This window comes from Ceratotherium simum, chromosome 31, assembly GCF_057802395.1.
Source record: "Ceratotherium simum simum isolate JZ-2026a chromosome 31, ASM5780239v1, whole genome shotgun sequence".
NCBI classification, from domain to species: Eukaryota; Metazoa; Chordata; class Mammalia; order Perissodactyla; family Rhinocerotidae; genus Ceratotherium; species Ceratotherium simum.
The window spans coordinates 13,681,706-13,700,596 of record NC_141930.1 but is presented as its reverse complement, the minus strand read 5'-3'; the positions used below and the strand labels follow the sequence as shown (position 1 = coordinate 13,700,596).

Here is an 18,891-nt window from a genome sequence, read left to right as displayed (position 1 = left end):
CGCTTATCAAGCCATGCTGTGGCAGGCGTCCCACATATAAAGTAGAGGAGGATGGGCACGGATGTCAGCCCAGGGCCAAGCTTCCTCAGCAAAAAGAGGAGGATTGGCGACACATGTTAGCTCAGGGGCTAATCTTCCTCACACACACACACACACACACAATAAAAAAATAAATAAAAGCTGACCATTATTTGGTGACTCTAATAAAGAAAATCTTTGAATAGCACACTTTGAACATGCTATTTTGTCTCAGGCTATTTTGAAGCATATTCCAAGTTCCATGTAATTAATGAGACGTCCAGAAACTTCTTAGATTCAGGCAAGCCCAGAGGGGAAAGCAACCTACAGTGATAGGTTTAGTTCAGTGATAGGATTAGTTCAAAGAGGATTTCTGACAGCTTCCTACCAGCTACCACCAGGTAGAGTCACTTACTCAAAACAGAGTTGAAAATTCAGCTCAGGGTTTTTCTAGTACTTGGTATTTCCTAAGAACTCCTGTGACAAAATTTTGAATGACCACAGTAATTTTCTCTTTAGTATTTTATCTACTTTAGCATTTTCTGTTGTGTCCCAAAAGATTCACAATGGCTACCAAAAATCAACACAAGGTATACTTCACCCCTCCCTCCTCTATTTAGGACACTTTAGGTATTACACAGACAATATATTTCAAATGTATAGAGTGTCTGAATTTTTCAAAATGACGGTTTTAAGGACATATCACTTAGGAAGAAGTGACAGAGCTGGGTGTAGGAGGCCTGCTGTTTTCTCTCTCTCTGGCAGCTAACTTTTGCCACCTAGTGGGGGCGGCAGTTCCACAGTTATGTTTGTGTTTTGTATAAGAATTGTCTCCTTCCTTTAAGACCTAAGAGCAGAGGTCAGCTTCTTAGAATATGATCAAACATACTTTTCTTTCATATTAGGGATTTTAGATAGATTTTTTTTATAACCTTAAGTAATTCTCCAAACTGGTCTGTTCCCTATCTATTGGTTTTCTTTCAAGCAGTTAGTTTTGACTACAATGATTAACTTAAAGAATTCAAGGTAAAATAAAATCTTATATAAATTTATAATCTGTAACTTTGGAGGGAAAAAAAAACAGACTTTTTCCTGGTGTCCAATCATTTTCCATCCTCTTACCCTGTAAGATTTCATTCACAAGGTCTATGTTTTGGCTCATTCCTATTTTTTACACTTATGTGGACACCAAACCTATATCTTTATCCCCAGTTTCTCATTGTGGTTCTAATTTCAAATCTTCAGTTATCTACTAAATATTAGACCTGGAACTGACATTCAGTATGTCAAAAACCTAAGTCATCATCCTACAAAGCAACCAAAGAATGGGCTTTCCTTTGGAGCCAGTGTGGCAGGCTTAGTCAGAGCTGGAGTGCAGTCCAGGGTTAAAAATGGCAGAGAGATTTTTTTTTTTTTAAGTATGTAAAAATTAATGAAACAAGTTAAGCAAAGGTAACAATCAGAAGTCAGGATCAGGGGCTGGCCTGGTGGCGCAAGCGGTTAAGTGCGTGCGCTCCGCTGCGGCGGCCGGGGGTTTACTGGATCGGAACCCCGGGCTTGCACCGACGCACCGCTTGTTAAGCCCTCTTGTGGCGGCGTCCCACATAAAGTAGAGGGAGATGGGCACGGATGTTAGCCCAGGGCCAGTCTTCCTCAGCAAACAAGAGGAGGATTGGCAGATGTTAGCTCAGGGCGGATCTTCCCCACAAAAAAAAAGAAAAAGAAGAAGAAGTCAGGATCAGTTTACTGGGCTGGGCAGGAGGAAGCACGATGATCAAGAGCTAGGGTGGAGCAATCACAATGAACAGGAATCAGGTCAGGAGCGTAGGAAATTTGAGGCAGGTCACAAAGCTAAAGCTGAGAACGTTGGAAATAAAAGGCAAGGGAGGTCGGAGAAAGTACCATCGCTCAATTCATTAGGCCTGAAGTACATGCAAGGATTAGGACAGGTGAGAACCAGCAGAGACGTCTTGGGCCTGGACACACATGGTGATAGCTGGTTTTCCACTCCACCTTTGTCTAAATAGTAACCCCCTTCCATCCCCAGTCCCCATGGAGTCTGCTGGAGAGTTTCTTGAGGTTCCTGGCCCAAATAAATTATTGCTTCCCAAAATTCCCATGATCATGAATGGCCTTATAATCCTCTTGGTCTCTGAGGCTTCAAAGCTTATGAAGCTCTTTTTTTAACACCTTTATTGAAGTATAATTTATATATCACAAAGTTCCTCTATTGTGAGTAGTTTCAGTGAATTTAGAAAGTTGCACAAACATCACCACAATCTGGTCTTAAAACATTGCTATCACCGCAAAAAATTCCCTGTGCCCATTGACTTTGAGTCACTGCTCCCCTTCCCAGCCCAAGGCAAGTACTGATCTGCTTTGTCTCTAGAGATAACTTGCCTTTTCCGGAAATGTCATATAAATGGAATCATACAATGTGACTCTTGTGTCTGGTGTCTTCTATGTAGTATGTTTTTGAGGTTTATCTTTGTTGCAGCCTGTATCAGTCCATTCCTCTTTATTGCTAAATAGCATCCCATTGTACGGATAGATCACATTTTGTTCATCCATTTACCACTTGGGAGGCATTTGGCTTGTTTCCAGTTTTTGGCTACTATGAATAATGCTGCTATGAATATTCATTCACATACAAATCTTTGTGTCAACATGTGTTAATTTTTCTTGGGTTATGTGGTAAATTTGTTTAACTTTTTAAGAAATTGCCAAATTGTTTTCCAAAGTGGCTGTACAATTTTACATTCTCTCCAGCAATCCATGAATGTCTCAGTTTCTCTACATCTTTTCCCACATCTGTTATTATCTGTCTTTTTTAGTATAATCATCTTAGTGGGAATGAAGTGGTATCTTGTGGTTTTACTTTGCATTTCTCTGATGGCTAATGACATTGAGGATCTTCTCAGGTGTTTATTAGCTAATTGTATATTTTCTTTGATGAACTGTCTATTCACATCATTTATCCATTTTAACTGAGTTGCCTTCTTATTATGTATTATAAGAACTCTTTGCATATCCTAGACACAAGTCATATTTCAGATATATGATTTGTCAATATTTTCTTCCAGCTGGTGGCTTGTCTTTTCATTTTCTTTTTTTTTTTGCTGAGGAAGATTCCCCCTGAGCTAACATCTGTTGCCAATCTTCTTTTAAGATTCACCCTGAGCTAACATCTGTGCCAATCTTCCCCCATTTTGTGTGTGGGTCACTGCCACAGCATGGCCTCTGACGAGTGGTGTAGGTCTGCGCCCAGGAACCAAACCCAGGCCACTGAAGCCGAGCAAGTTGAACGTAACCACCACTAGGCCATGGGGCCGGCCCCATCTTTTCATTTTCTTAATGGTGTCTTTTGAAGCACAAAAGTTTTAAGTTTTGATAAAGTCCAATTTATCGATTTCTTCTTTTATGGATTGTGCTTTTGGTGTTGAATCTAAGAACTCTCTGTCTAACCCAACGTTGTGAAAATTTCTCCTATGATTCTTTCAGAAGTTTTACAGTTTTAGGTTTGACATTTAAGTCTATTGTCCATTTTAATTTTTGTGTGTGGTTGGGATAAGGATCTAAATTCATTTTTTTTAATGGATATTTAATTTTCCCAGTACTATCTGTTGAAAAGACTAGCCTTTCTCCATTTAATTTCCTTGGCACTTTTGTTGAAAATTGATTGAGGGCTGGCCCCGTGGCTTAGCAGTTAAGTGTGTGCACTCCGCTACTGGCAGCCCGGGTTCGGATCCTGGGCGCAGATCGACACACCACTTCTCTGGCCATGCTGAGGCCGCCTCCCACATACAGCAACTAGAAGGATGTGCAACTATGACATACAACTATCTACTGGGGCTTTGGGGGGAACAAAAAAGAAAGAAAATTGATTGAACATAAATATAAAGGTTCATTTCTGGATTGTTCCATTTGATTCTGTTTCATTGATATACAGTTCTACCCTTACGCCACTAAGTCAAATAATGCAGCTTTATAGTAAAATTTGAAATTGAATAGTGTAAATCTTCCAATTTTGTTCTTCTTTTTCAGAATTGTTTTAGCTATTCTGGGCTCTTTACATTTCTGTATAAATTTTAGAATCAACTCGTCAATTTCTACAAAAAAAAAAAAAAAAGCCTGCTGGTATTCTGATAGAGATTGCATTGAATCTATAGGTCAATCTGGGGAAAACTGCCAACTTAACAATAATGAGTCTTCTATTCCATGAACATTGAATGTCTCTCATGTATTTAGATTTTCTTTAATTTCTCTTAGTAATGTTTTATAGTTTTCAGTGTACAAGTCTTAACACCTCTTTGGTTAAATTGATTCCTATCTATTTTACTCTTTTTGATGCTATTGTGAATGAAATAGTCAATTTTATTTTTTATTATTTGTTTCTAGTATAGAGAAATACAATTGACTTTTGTATATTGATCTGTATCCTGTAATTTTACTGAACTTGTTTTTAAGTCCTAATAGATTATTTTTCTGTGTTTTTTCTTAGGATTTTCTACATACAGGATCATGTCATCTACAAATAAAGACACTTTTGTATCTTTCTTTCCAAGCCACATGTCTTTTTTTCCTCTCTTTCTCTTTCCTTCCACCCCCCACACCACCCTCCCACCCCCCACCCTTATTGTATTGGCTACAATCTCTAGTATGATGTTGAGCAGAAGTGGTGAAAGCAGACCTCCTTGCTTTGTTCCCAAACTTGGGGAGAAAGTATTCATTATTTCACCATTAAGGTGATGTTAGCTGTAGGTTTTCTGTAGATGTCCTTTATCAAGTTAATAAAGTTCCCTTCTATTCCTACATGGTTCAGAGTTTTTAATTAGGAATTGGGTTGGGTTTTTCTCAAATGCTTTTTCTGTGTCTACTGAGATTATCATGTGGTTTTCCTCCTTTATTAATACGGTGTAAACAGCAATTAATTTCCAGATGTTAAATCAACCTTGGTAATGGTGTTTAATCCTTTTAATAAGTTGCTTGATGTTGTCCCACAGTTTCTGAGGTTCTGTTCACTTTTTTCATTCTTTTTTCTCTCTGTTATTCAGACTGGATAATTTCTTTTGACCTACCTTGAAGTTCATGGGTTCTTTCTTCTACCATCTCAAATCTGTTGTGAATCCCTTTAATGAATTTTTCATTTCAGTAATTACTTTTCAACTCTAGAATTTCTATTTGGTCCTTAAAAAAAATTTTATCTTTTCATTGAGATTCTTTATTTGTTGAGTCATTGTTGTTATATTTTCCTTTAATTCTTTAAACATGGTTTCCCTTGCTTTCTTGAACATATTATTATAGCTGCTTTGAAGTCTTTGTTTGCTAACTCAAACATCTGGGCCCACTGCTTTTTTCCATTGAGCATTGGTTACCTTTTCCTTTCTTTGCATATCCTGTAACTTTTTGTTGAAAATTGGAAACTTAGATACTACATGGTAGTAACTGAATTTTCATGTTCCTCCTTAGGGTTGTTGTTTTTGCTGTGATTTTCTTGATTGTTCATTAATTTTCCTAGATTAAATCTATGGAATCCATCTCCCCCACAGCATGTGGCTACTTGTGTCTCTTCTCAGTTTTTTAAAAAATTATTTTTGTTTTTATTTTTAAACCTGGCTTCCTAGGGCTCACCCTTGTGCCTATACAGCTTAGTGGTTAGTCAATGATTGGTCAGTGGTTGTGCTCAAATACCATAAGCCAACAAAGTTTCTCTCTGCCATTAGTTCTGTGTTTGGGTTGGGAAGCACATTCAAAGTTCAGATGGTTCTCAAGTCTGCCTTGGCATTTACTTTCTGCCGGATCCTCTTGCATCTCCTCTGCCTATGTGCAGAATTCCATGGTCAGCCAGGGATATGTAAATAGCTTGGCCCCTCTCTGGTCTTTCCTGCATGTGTATGAAGCCTTTCGGTCAGCCAAGAATATGTGTTGAGTTTATCAAGGCTCCCTATTGCTGCTTCATTTCCTGAATCTCCCTGATAAATTTCTGGCTAGTCTGTTGGTCCATTGTTGACCTCAACCAAGACTGTAACCTCAGATTCATAGAGCTGCTAGCTAGCCTTTCCTGTTTGTTTGCCACTAAGGTGTCTACTGTTATTTACAATGCCACTGGGCATGGGGTTTTTCACATTCCACTTCAAATCAAGTAAGGCCATTCCTCCAGTGAAACTGCTGGTTTCCATGGCTTTCCTCGCCCTTGTAGAATTACTTTGCTGAGTGTGCCTGGAGGTAGGGGATGGGAGCAGCTTCAGACAGGAAACACCACAGAATTCTACTTTTCTTACCTGAAGTTCAGTAGTTTTTCCATGAATAAACACTTCTCAATTTGCTGAAAGCTTTTAGTCAATTTAAGAGTCCTAAAATTGTTTTTGATAATTTTGTCCACTTTTATTGTTGCTTTTTAGAAAGAAAATTTGCCCAGCTCTCACTCTGCCATACTGGTAGTCTGCCTTTAAAGCTATTTTTAATTGCTCTCTTTCTACCATACTCAGCTGGTCACCAAGGTCTGCTGATTCTTTCTCTGCAATGTCTCTCGGGGAGAGATGCTGTTTTCTTTGCCATTTTTAGAGTCACATCCATCAAGGTATCTAGCACCCATTCATTCCTGAATTACTATGATAGAAGCTTTCCTTCCATCACAGCCAGTTCTGCATCTGGCTACCAGATTGATCTTACAGACACCAGCAAAATCGTGTCCTTTGCTCCTGATTGAAGAATGGTTCTTTGCTGCAAAGAACATAAAATTCATACTGCTCAACCTAGCTGTCAAGAATGTACTCAATTACCTTGATCTTACGCAACATTATTTATTCCTGCAGCTCCCATCAAGCCGAATTTTTCTTCCCCCACATGCTCCCTGACAACTTCCATGTTTCTATTTTTTTCTCACGTTGTTTCCCCTATTAGGAAAGCCCTTATAATTCATATTTCAATTTATAGTCCATCAACTCCTAAAAGAAGCTTAATCAGGTGAATTCTTCTGCTCTTGATCATTTTATACTCCACAGCCTTTTGATATTTATATATACATATATACATTTTTAAAACATTTCTGACACTAAATCATGTTGCTTTGCAATCAGTCCTCAATTGTTTCTGTATGTTTTGTTGTTTCTCCAACTTTTTTTCCTTTTAAATAGATTTTATTTTTTTAGAGCCGTTTTAGATTCACAGTAAAATTGAGTAGAAAGTACACAGAGTTCCCACATACCCTGTCTCCAACTTTTAATTACATTCAATTTGAGGCCATTCCTTATTTACAGAATAGAAAATACTTTTTAGCATCTAGTACAGTGGTAGACTGGTGCTTAGTACAGGACTACTGAATGAATAAACTGAAATGCTTCTTGATTTCCTACGGAAATTTTCAAAAATCTTTTAAGAAAATTGTCACTTTAGGATGTCTTTCCTCTTTTCTCCTTGAACAATTTAACTCTTACATATATCTCTGAAAGCAGAGGTGATATTAAAGATATTTAATAATTAGTGTGGCATGGACATCAACCAGAAAACAACTGGACAACAAAACAGAGTCCTGAAAACTCCTGCTGGCCCAAGAAATGATCTGTTAGTTCCTAGATTGTGGGGAGGTCCCAGGGGTCCTGGATATGAGGCCATGATGATGGGGGAGAGGGGGTAGCGGGGAGAATACGGATTTTATAGTGATTGTAGGATATAATATCTATAAAACAGACTTCTGTCAATCACGAACAGTTTTGGATTTAGAGAGCAATATGAGAACAATGAGTTTCTGAAATGCAAGATGCAGACAAGAACAGAAAACAGTTAGAAACCATTGTCAGGGGTTAGCTAGGCAGCACAAGGTCAGAGAGAACAAAAGTACTAGTAGGCCAAGACAAACCAACAGGGCAGACCCTAGATAAGTAACCAAGAGTCAGAGTTCAAGGAAAGGAGGTAGTATCAGCCAAGCAGATAGTAAGGAAATGCTACATAAACATCCCAGCAAACAGTTGTCTAGGAAGCAGAAATGTATCAGCAACAAGGAGACTCTGGCAGCCAGGCAACTTTGTCCCTAAGCTGAAAAATTTCTTATTATGCTTCCTACTACGGCAAGAGGCTATGTGAAGGTGTGACCTCTCTCTGCATATGTGGTTAGGTGAAACAGATGGGAAGCCTATCAGTATGTTAGTCTTTTAGAGTGAGATATTTAAGTGTGGGTCTTGGTAGAGTGGTGACACTTTTTACCAAAAGGTACTGTGTTTGCTGGTAGCACATCACTGTACCGCCTATGAAGGGTAATAGGGCCATTTTTAATGACTACGTTGGCCTTTATTATTTAATTTCACATGTTAAATATTTTTGAGTTTAAAAGTGTCTTCGTATTCCTTCCATCAGAGGATGCAAAAGAGAAGCCAGTTAACTGAAAGGGTATTTTAAAAATTTGTGATCTGAAAAGGCATTAGCTGCCAACTTAGAAACAAAGAGAGCAGGTCAAATAACTATTAGCAATAAAAGAATAAAATCGAAAATTCTGAAAAATAACCAGTAACTAGATTGTCTAAAAAGGAATTTTGGAAATGGAGAGAGGCATGACTTAATTGAAGGTGTATTGCTAAGAGAGAGAAGGTTACTGTTTTTTGGTTTTGAATAGTGTAATAAACCACAGGCAACACCATAGTTTGAGTTTACAAGGAAGGTAATACTCTTTCGGTTGTAAAAGTTACCTCCAGTGGGCAATAATGCTCTCAAATCTGTGGCCTAGGGAACTATATTCCATTGATCGTCACTTTAAAAAAGCCTATATAGGCAACAGTTTTCCACTATAACTTTCACATCCATTTAGCCAATTATATACATATGGTATTTATTGGCTTAATAATGTATCTGGTGATGCACAGAAAGGTTTTTAGAATATTTCCCCAACAATCTTCAAATCAACATCAAATATATAGACCTACAAGAACAGTAGGAGTATGAAATTCCTACTTAAATCATTTGAAATTGGAATACTTAATTAAAAATTAAGGAACTACTGACATGGATTATGTATGCAGGTCCAAAACTGAACAAAACTCATTAGGGAGAAAAATCTAGAAAAAATTTTTGGACTTTATTTATACTTTAATTTGTCTCTTATGAGATCATGAACATGAAATTATCTTCAAAGAGATAATGTGTTGTGAAACACTGAGCTATAGATAAGGTGAAGTACAGACCAAATAACCACACTAAGATAACCACCTTTTAAGTGTAGTTGGGAAAAGTCATGCTTTTTAAAACCTAAAATTTCACACTTTCTGTTGATTAAAATAGCTGTTATTCATCACTTCAGGAAAAAAAGTAGGAGAAGGAAAGCAATAAGTTAAGTTCGTGGTTTTGACTATAGTCCAAAATTATTTTACAGGTCAGGTTAATAAGTCACTTGTGTGCACAATATCACCGGGTATAGGCAACCTCTTAGAAATGCGGTCATGCTGTACTAAGCATAAATGAAATTATGAGTTAGTTATAAAATACATAATATTCAATCTTCCTACTACCTTCCACTATAACTCATTGTTGGTTCTGGAAACTGCTTATACATCTGAAACGAAAGAAGTGAGGAAACAACAGAATATTCCTTATTACTTAAAAAAAAAAAAAGGAAAAAAAAGTCCAGCTGTGAAGTGTTTCTAAATGGGATTTCAGCAAGGAGACAAAAGTAACCTTTGCTACAGGTAAACTTTCTTTTAATGCTCTGAAGAATACTGATGAAAAAAGACATTTATTTTTCCCCTAGAGAATAAAATTGGTTTCTATTGTAGAGTAAATAAATCCAAAATTCACAATCAAGTCTCACTGTCCTATAATATAGGAAATATGTCCAGAAAACTGGCTCCTTTCCAAAAGAGAACGAACTCTGAATGACCACGTTTAAAGTACCATTTGACACAAAATTCAAAAGGTGAATGCCTAACGTTTCTTTCTGCTGGTCCGGAGATTAGATCAGCAAATTTCTCCCGTAAAGGGGCAGATAGTAAATATCTTAGGCTTTTCAGGCAATAAGGTCTCTGTCACAACTACTGAAAGTGGCCATAGACCACACCTGAACGAATGGGCGTGGCTGTGTTCCAGTGAAACTATTTATGGGCATGAAAATTTGAATTCCATATAATTTTCACATGTCATCAAGTGTTATTCCTCTTTTGATTTTTTTTCCCAACCATTTCAAAATCTAAAGACCACTCTCAGTTCAGGTGGTAGGCTGGATTTGGCCCACGGGCCATAGTTTGCTGACTCGTCCTATTCTAGTCCGTCAGTGAGTGATAACTATTTAGTGGTGAGAAGGTGTTTCTGGTGACTTTTCCTGCTGAAATATTTTTTTGAGGATATGATTGAATTTTTAACTGTGTGGTGATGAATGTTAACTAAACTTATTGTAATCATTTCACAATATATACATATATCAAATCAACATGCTGTACACTTAAAACTAATACAATGTTATATGTCAATTATATCTGAATTTTAAAAAAGTAAAAAACAAAAACACGCTATGTGAACTACTGGACTAATTACTGAAATATAAAATGTAAAGAAAAAAAAGATATGACTGAGTTCCTTAACTATAAGATATATTTGTATAAAATGGGAATTTTATATAATAAACTTAAAAACTGAGAAGAAATTTTAGTCCTATAATCATGGGATAAGTTTCAGATGGAGGAAATATTTTGAAATATAAAAATCAAGAATTATGAAAACACTTTCCTAAAACAAACATTAAAATTGATGTACCTTTTTACTATCTCTCTTAGCACCCTATTTCATAAAAAGTAAACAAAAATCAAATTATGTGTTGAATGTTGGCAGCTCCAGGACCTCCTAGAAGCTGCCAATGGCAGTGATCATACCTTCTCTTCCAACACCCCATGGCACTCAGCACTGTGCCTTCATATGCGGAGCAAGTCAAACAGCGGAATTTCAAACTTATACTGAAATCTATGTAACACAAAGAATGCCATAACCCTATTGCAGGTACCTCTGGGATGATGACATGGGGTTTGTTATTATGCAATGTCACTTAAGTATGTCTTTTTTATTAATAAAAATCTTTATTAGTCTTGGGTAATCGTTGCTCAAACCTGTGAAGTTCATGCCTTTTTATATTCTGAGGAATGCAGTCCCAGATGACATTACTCAGTGAATACTGACTTGTATGCTACACTGTGGGATGCTAGAATCAGGAGGCAGCCCTGGAACTTGAAGAAAGTAATTTAGGACACTGAGAAGGATGTACTCATATGCACGATAGGTTAGAAAAATTAAAAATTACAAATAGATCAGTAAAGGAATTAATGGAGATATACGATGGATTCCTAATGACAGTTATATGTATTCAGAGCACGTAAATACTCGGAGGTCAACATTTGGAAGTACCAGGACACTTTCACAAAAAACGTCTGTTTAAGGTCATCACCAGAGAAAGCATACTGGTCCAAACATTCTATTTCTCTCACTAATTCTACCAAATCCAAGTCATTCTAATTTTCTTAGAAATTCAATTCAAATCCATCCTATAAGTATGTATTGTGTGCTTGCTAAGTGCCAGAGCATAGACATTGAAAATACTAAGGCAAATAAGACACTGACCTGGACCTCACAGAAGTCCCAGTAGGGACACCAATATGAAAAAAAATAATAGGAAAATAGTTTGATAAGCGTAACCGTGGGATAATGTAAAAGGTAGTTCTGGGTAAGGCTTATTGACTGGAGTGACATCTTGGTTGGATCTGATGGATATAACAATTAAAGTTCCTCTTATGAGCAAGGACAGAACGGCCCAGATAGAGAGAAGAGTGCAAACAAAGACAGAGACGCAAGAGAGCATGAGATGTGGTAACTCAATACTGCCAGAGCATAAACTCAACACTGCCAGACCATAAAGTGTGGGTATAAGTAGGTACAGGGTGAACGGTGAAGGATGAGTTTGGAGACATAGGCAGGGACCAAGTCATAATGCCCTTGGATTTCATTCTGTAGACCTATGCTGTCCAACACACATGTGGCTACTGAGCACTTGAAATGTGGCTAGTCCAAAATGAGATGTACGAAAAAAAGGTAAAATATCTCAATAACTTAAAAATTTGATTACATGTTGAAATGATACTTTAGATACATTGGGTTAAATAAAACATATTAAGATTAAACTTACCTGTTTTATTTTTTTAATGGGTCTACTAGAAAATTTAAAATTATGTATGTGGGATTTAATCTCTCATGCAGTGGTCCTCGTGGTTGATTCCTCAACAGCCATTTCACCCCTAGCATTTAAACTAGTAGTGATCTCATTTCTCTTGCCATAGACTAGTTTAGGGATGGGTGTGTGACCGACCCAATCCAGGCCTGAGCCACGAAGGAAAGATGGCTGGAGGAGTTCCTGACGCAGATGTCTTTGCTCCTAAAAGGAGACACAAGAAGATGAGATCTCTTGTTTTCTTGTGACACAGAGAACTACTGTGGCCATCTTCCCATGAGTCAGAGGATGCAGCACAGGAAGGCAGAGCTAAGAAATGGAACCACCTGAGTCCTTGCTGACGTCATCGAGCTGCTTTATCAACCAACCTTGGAGTTCACCATTTCTCTGAACTTCCTGTTATGTGAGATAACAAGGCTCCTTATTATTTAAGCCTGTATGAGTCAAGTTTTCTGTTACTTGTAGCCAAAAGCACCCTAGCTGACACACTCCATTAGACTATAATTACCTCCAGGGTAAGGGAGTGTATGTGTTATTATGTAAGACCATCTAGTGCTACAAAAGTTCTGTACATTGTCTACAATCAATCAATATATTATTGCTGTGACAGTATATAGTTAGATAATGTGTGTGAAGGTTTCTTCTTTTAATTTTAAATTACTATACAACTATAAGACATTATGGTATAGTTACTCAGGCAAAGAGACTTCTAATTAATCAGATAAGAAACCTATGAGCAGAATTTAATTAATCTAAAGTAGAAGAGAATACTCATTAGATTTGTAAATTGTTACACTTAATGGTTGCCCTTTCATTAAGAGGTCTGCCTTGAATTCTAGTCAAAGCACACACACTGGGAACAATTCAGCTTGATTTTACTAATCTGGACCTAAACTCTTAAAGGTGATGTGGCAAATGAAGTAAATATACAAATGCTACAGTTTATACCTCATATAAGTTATTATGAGAATTAAGCAAAATAATGTATGTTGAGCCTAGCACAACATCTAGTTCATGGTAAACACATTATATATAAATTTGGGTCTTGTTTCTTTTCTCTTGTAGAATTGTTGATTTTTTAAAATTCTAAGTAATATGTTAAATATACATTGTCATTTATCCTATATGATAATCTCGCTTTGTGTTGACTAGAAGTTAGAGTACAGCAAATACTAATATATATATGTTATACTTTATTGGCTAGTCGGTGCTTGGTTAGGTGGTTATTAGTTCATTCCTTTATTTATATAAAGCAAGTCAGTTCCAGAGCTAACCTGAACAAAATAAGGTAGGCAGTGACAGAACTATTAATTAGAAATTAAGCTCCAGTATTTTAACTAATCTACACCTGCTTGCCCATTATTTGTGAGACTGGTGAGCCTGACAATGCAGTCTGAGTGAAGATGAATAAAAAGAAAATATAAAGACAGGGAAGGAAGCTGACAACTTTGAGGCTGTAACCAGAAGGTGACCGATGTAATTAAGAGAGACAGAGAGGAAGAGGTACTCAGTAAGAGTGATGAAGAAAGATGTAGAAAGGGTATCAGGCCAGAAAGAGAGAGTAAAGAATAGTATTTGGTGAGGTATACCAAGCTAGAAGATTCCAAAAACCTTTCTGCGCTATTACTAAGGATTCTGATTTAATAACATACACTAACAAATATAAACTTAATTTTCAAATAGGATCTATTGAAAAATATTGAGCAAAACCCTCACTAGCTCAATCTTAACAAATAAATGTGCTATTTACTCAACTTATGAGTAAGGATGATGGGTCTTCATTGAAACCACCACACAATCTACAAATTTTAAATTTCACATGACTGGCTTAGCAAGGACTATAAGAAGTTAGTTATTTAGCTTATCATGAGGACCGTTAAGTTAGTTACCTAGTATGCTATAGTATCTAGTGCAGTATTCCCACACAGTTGTTCAGTTAACAAATGTTTGCTCAAAAAGTCAGTATCTGGAAATTTAAACCATGATTTATTCTGGACAATTAAACATTCTAAACTAATGTGAATTTATAACATATCTGTTGCGATGAATAAGGCAAACACATGTAGAGCATTCTCACCCAGACACCATGAGGACCTCCAGGCCAACAGCAGCCAACCAGGCCAACATCAACCACTGCTAGATGAGAATTCAGAGAATTATCCCAAGTGGAAAACACTGGCCTAGAGACCCTGTCCCTGAAGTCAGACAGGGGTAGGCTTAAGTCACTTTTTGGAGACTAATAATTATTCTAGGAGGTCTGAAGCAGGCTTAACTAACCACCGGCATTCAGAGAAGCTCTAAACCAGGCCATTAGTTAAATTTACTGCATTTCCAAGGTGAGTCCAACACACGCAGAGAATACAGGACAGGAAAGGGGATGTCATCCTTCCCCATGTCCTTGGGATCAATATCACATGAGTAACTGATAAAAGAATGAATCTGGCTTTTTTTTTGTTAGGTTTATTGAGATATAATCTACATTCAGTAAAATATACCTAAAAAGTATACAGTTTTGTGCGTTTGATAAATGCATACAGTTGTGTTTCAACCACCACAATCAAAATATAGCACATTTCATCACCCCAAAACATTCCCTCATGAAAATTTATGGCCAATCCCTCCCCAGCCCCTGGAAACCACTGATCTGTTTTCTATCCCTATAGTTTTGCCTTTTCCACAATGTCACACAAATTGAATCTACAGTATGCAGCCTTTTGAGTCTGGTTTCTTTCATCTATTTGATGGAATTGGCAACAAGGCCAGTGAGACTGGGACACGGTGAGTGAAAAGGAGAGTGGTAGGAACTGAAAACGGAGAGGTGGAGGGGGCCAACTCACATAAGACTTGTACGCCATAACAAAAATTTTGGATTTATAGTAGTTCTGATGGGAAGCCACAGGAAGGTTTTGAGCAGCTGAGTAACGTGATATGATTAACTTAAAAATAATTTTGGCTACTGTGTGGAAGATAGACCATAGTGGAACAAAAGTAGAAAAAAGGAAGCCAGTTTAGAGACCACTACAGTCGTCTGGGTTAAAAATGATAGTGACGTAAGCTAGAATGATAACACTGGAGGTGGTGAAAAGTGACCAGATCAGAGATGCAATTTACAGGAAGAGATGCTGGGACAGGATGCAGCATGTGAGGAGGAGAGACGAGGCAAGGATGCTCCAAGATGCTTGGCTTGAGCAACAAGGTAGATGGTGATGTCATTTAATGGGAGGGATAAAAGGAAAAGACATGGGTGGAGGCGGGTTGGTAGAGGGAGGTGGAGACTTAAGAGTTCCATACATGTGGACATCATCAGCATAAACATGATAAAGAATCTCTCCCCTGACCCCCATTTTGCATATCTGTATTGACCTTTGATAGAGAAATTTCACTTAACAGTCCCCGTCCTGTTACTCTTAATTCAGTGAGCAAGCACACTGGATAACACATTCTGTCTCTACTTCACTGAGTTCCTAGAGCCAAATTTAAAAAAGTAAGATAAGCTGTCAAGTTCAAGGTTAGAGAGCGCCTCCATTTCTCACCTTCATTTTCTACACAGAGAAGGACAACCCGAGTTTCATAAGAAGGATCACCTCTAAATTCTACACATACTTTTTTCTCAGAATACTTATTCCATTTGTTCAACTGTGCTGGCTCGGTTACATTAATAATAGAAAACATTTTTTTTTTGCTGGGAAAGATTCACCCTGAGCTAACATCTGTTGCCAAGCTTCCTCCCTTTTTTCTTTTTCCCTCTCCAAAGCCCCAGTACATAGTTGTATATTCTAGTTGTAGGTCCTTCTAGTTCTCCCATGTGAGCTGCTGCCACAGCATGGCTACTGACAGACCAGTGGTGTGGTTCTGCGCCCAGGAACCGAACCTGGGCCGCCGAAGTAGAGCGTGCCGAACTTTAACCACAAGCCCATCAGGGCCGGCTCTAGAAAATATTTTTCAAGTGATAACTTTTCTTACTTTAAAATGTTTTCCTGCTTTCTAGTATTTACAGATTAATGGGTGAAAAAGCATTTAGTGGTCCATCTTTTCCAACTTATGAGATCAAGTTTATGCTTTTAGTATAGTGAAGGAGTGCCTTTTGCTTAAACAGACCCTCAGTATGAGGAAAGGGTAATGGCAACAAAGTAGAAAAGCCAGATACAGAGTAGAGGTTTACTCTGTCTCCTTTCCTCGGAAGCGCAATTATCCAAGTATAAGTGAGGAGCACTGATGACACCACTACCCCTACTTTGCACCTCTGAGGCCACCAAGATGATCATTTCATTCATAGCTCCACTCATTCATTCATCCATCCATCCATTTGACCATTATCAACATATTTCCTGAAAGTTTTGTTTTTAATCTTAAAATTTCATGCAAATTTGTCATCTATAACGCAGTTATATTTGCTTTCATATAAAAATGTCTTTATTTACTTACCATTGACATTCCATACAGAAGTAATATAAGACCACTATGTACAGCTGTGTAGGTTGAGCAATGCAAACTTGAGTGGGGGCTCCATTCACACTGTAGTTACTGTGGATTTGTCTATTACAACAATTTTCTGTTGGATAGCAATAAAATGCCTTGAAAAAGAGGCGCCTTTTATTTTTTCTAATTTGTAAAGGTGCCATATGGGCCAACAGCAGCCCTGGACTTTGGGTACCTTGGGACATAGACTTGGCACAAGCCTGAAGCAGCTTCATTATTTTATTCATAAAGAAGCCGAGTTCCAAGAGGCGAAGAGACAAGGCCCCACAGCTACTTCACGGCAAATCTGGGTTTGACCCCAGTCTCCACTCCCAGCCCAGTGCTCTTTTATAGCAACGTATTACCTCTGCTAACAGCGGGCTGCTCTTCTCAGGTGTGTGGGTGTCTGAGGTTCAGCCTTTGCAGGATGGTTACCTCATGCTGCTTGTGCCATTTGTTTCTGCCATGAACGGATATAGAGATAGATATATCGGTAGCTAGACTTCTTGGCAAATATTCAAAGGGGTGAAGTTGCTAGACTGTAAGTTCCATATGAGCAAGAACCATGTCTGACCTTCTTACCATGTATCCTTAGCACCTAGCATACAGTTAAGTTATAGTTCATAGAGGGATAATACTTTCTATAAGCTAATTTAGGCATGTCCCTCAGATTTCTGCTGCACCCTCTTCTGCAGCTGGGCATGCATCATTGCAAACTGGAGTGATCTCTAAGCTGCTTTCTGGATCAACACGCTATTAACTGTTTATTATTGGTTGGGCTCATTCAACCAGGAGCAGGAAGATCAGTCACAGGATCATTAAATGGCAGCACTGGAATGAATCTTGTAGGTCACCTAACCCAGCTCCCTCATTAACATTCCAGGAAACAGAGTCCCAAAGAGATGACAGAATCCATCCAGGTAACTGCAGCTAACTTATGCCATGGTTAGTTCATAAAGTTCAGATTTTCTGACCAATGAGTTGCTCTTTCCTGAACCCACAACACCTCATCACCGATCAGTGAATGATGACTGGAAACCCACAGTGTCAGAGACGTCATGAACTGGAGAGGTGTGCCCTTAAGAATGTTTTCCTAGGTTTTGTTTGAGCTGGACAATAAACCATGTGTTTGAGAAGATATGCTATTATGTTCTGTTATTCTCTCCATGCAAGGGTACTTCGCAGATGGAAGGGAAAAAAAGATTAGTCAGACAAGACTATTAGCAGTCCTCAAATTTACTGGAAATGAACATGAAAATGAGTTATGATTGTTCTGTATGTGAACGGTTAATTTAGAAAGCAGAGCTGGTTAGTCATACAGTAAACTGTGTATGTCTATTTATCTTGACTCCAAACTAGAAATTCTGTGTCCTAGGTCATTAGTTTAGTCTAATCTGATGATTATTTTAATTGAAAATATTTATTATCTTATAAACAGGATGTATTTTCAAGCTGCTATCTAAACAATCAAAGGAATTTGTTAAGAAACAATATACTTTTCAGATTTTTAGCTTTCTTTCAGAAACAAAGCCCTAAAAGTAAAAATAACACTGGAACTTCATTTTGATAATATCCCAAGTTATGGGAGCAAGCTGATGGTTCCAAAAGTTCAGTTATTTTGCATACATTCTATAACACTAAACTATCTTACAGAACTAAATGAGTCCAGTGAGAGTCCAGGATTATCTACGTTGTTTTGCTGACCTTTCTTCCCATTTTTAATTATTAAAAATAAAAATAACTTGTAGGGCAATTATTTCTTCTTTATAAAAGAATTCTATGTTTAAATAAATAATGAACTGAAAACTAGGACTCTAAAATAAGTTAAATCTCCTAAGATATCAGTTTCCCAAGACAAAAATTTTTGATTTTTCAAAAGTCTAGCAAATGGCACTAGAGGATAATGTATTAGGGAAAGCAAAGCTGTCTGTGTGCACATAGCTTCCATTTTGATGGTCTCTGATTTCTTAGTTTGGCCATAACGCAGCAAAATGGTAGTGGCGTATTATACCTGGTCATGGCTGGCTTCAATGGAGCTTCCAATAGCATGGAAAGTCATCTGCACAGGGGCTAATGTCAGACAGGTCACACACTCTTTGCCACTTTGTCTATCACAGTAGTGAACCTATAACAGAACACACGCAATCTGCTGAACACCACTTGTAAGAGGGAGCTAGATGCCACAGGTCCTTTTCAAAGGGTCTAGATTTCAAGAAGAATTC

General features: G+C 37.7%; 1 protein-coding gene across 15 annotated transcripts in view; it reads right to left on the bottom strand.

Annotated features, from left to right (window-relative positions):
• STAU2 (staufen double-stranded RNA binding protein 2) overlaps window positions 1-18,891 on the bottom strand; it is a 392,065-nt gene that overhangs the window by 92,639 nt on the left and 280,535 nt on the right. The window contains exon 13 of one of the 15 annotated variants that reach the window (XM_087420418.1): window positions 18,660-18,794. The exons of the other annotated variants lie outside the window; for them this stretch is intronic. Coding sequence (XP_087276544.1) covers window positions 18,675-18,794 — 120 coding nt within the window. The 3' untranslated portion in view covers window positions 18,660-18,674. Of the gene's footprint in view, window positions 1-18,659; window positions 18,795-18,891 lie in introns of those variants that run through there. 15 annotated transcript variants of the gene reach the window in all.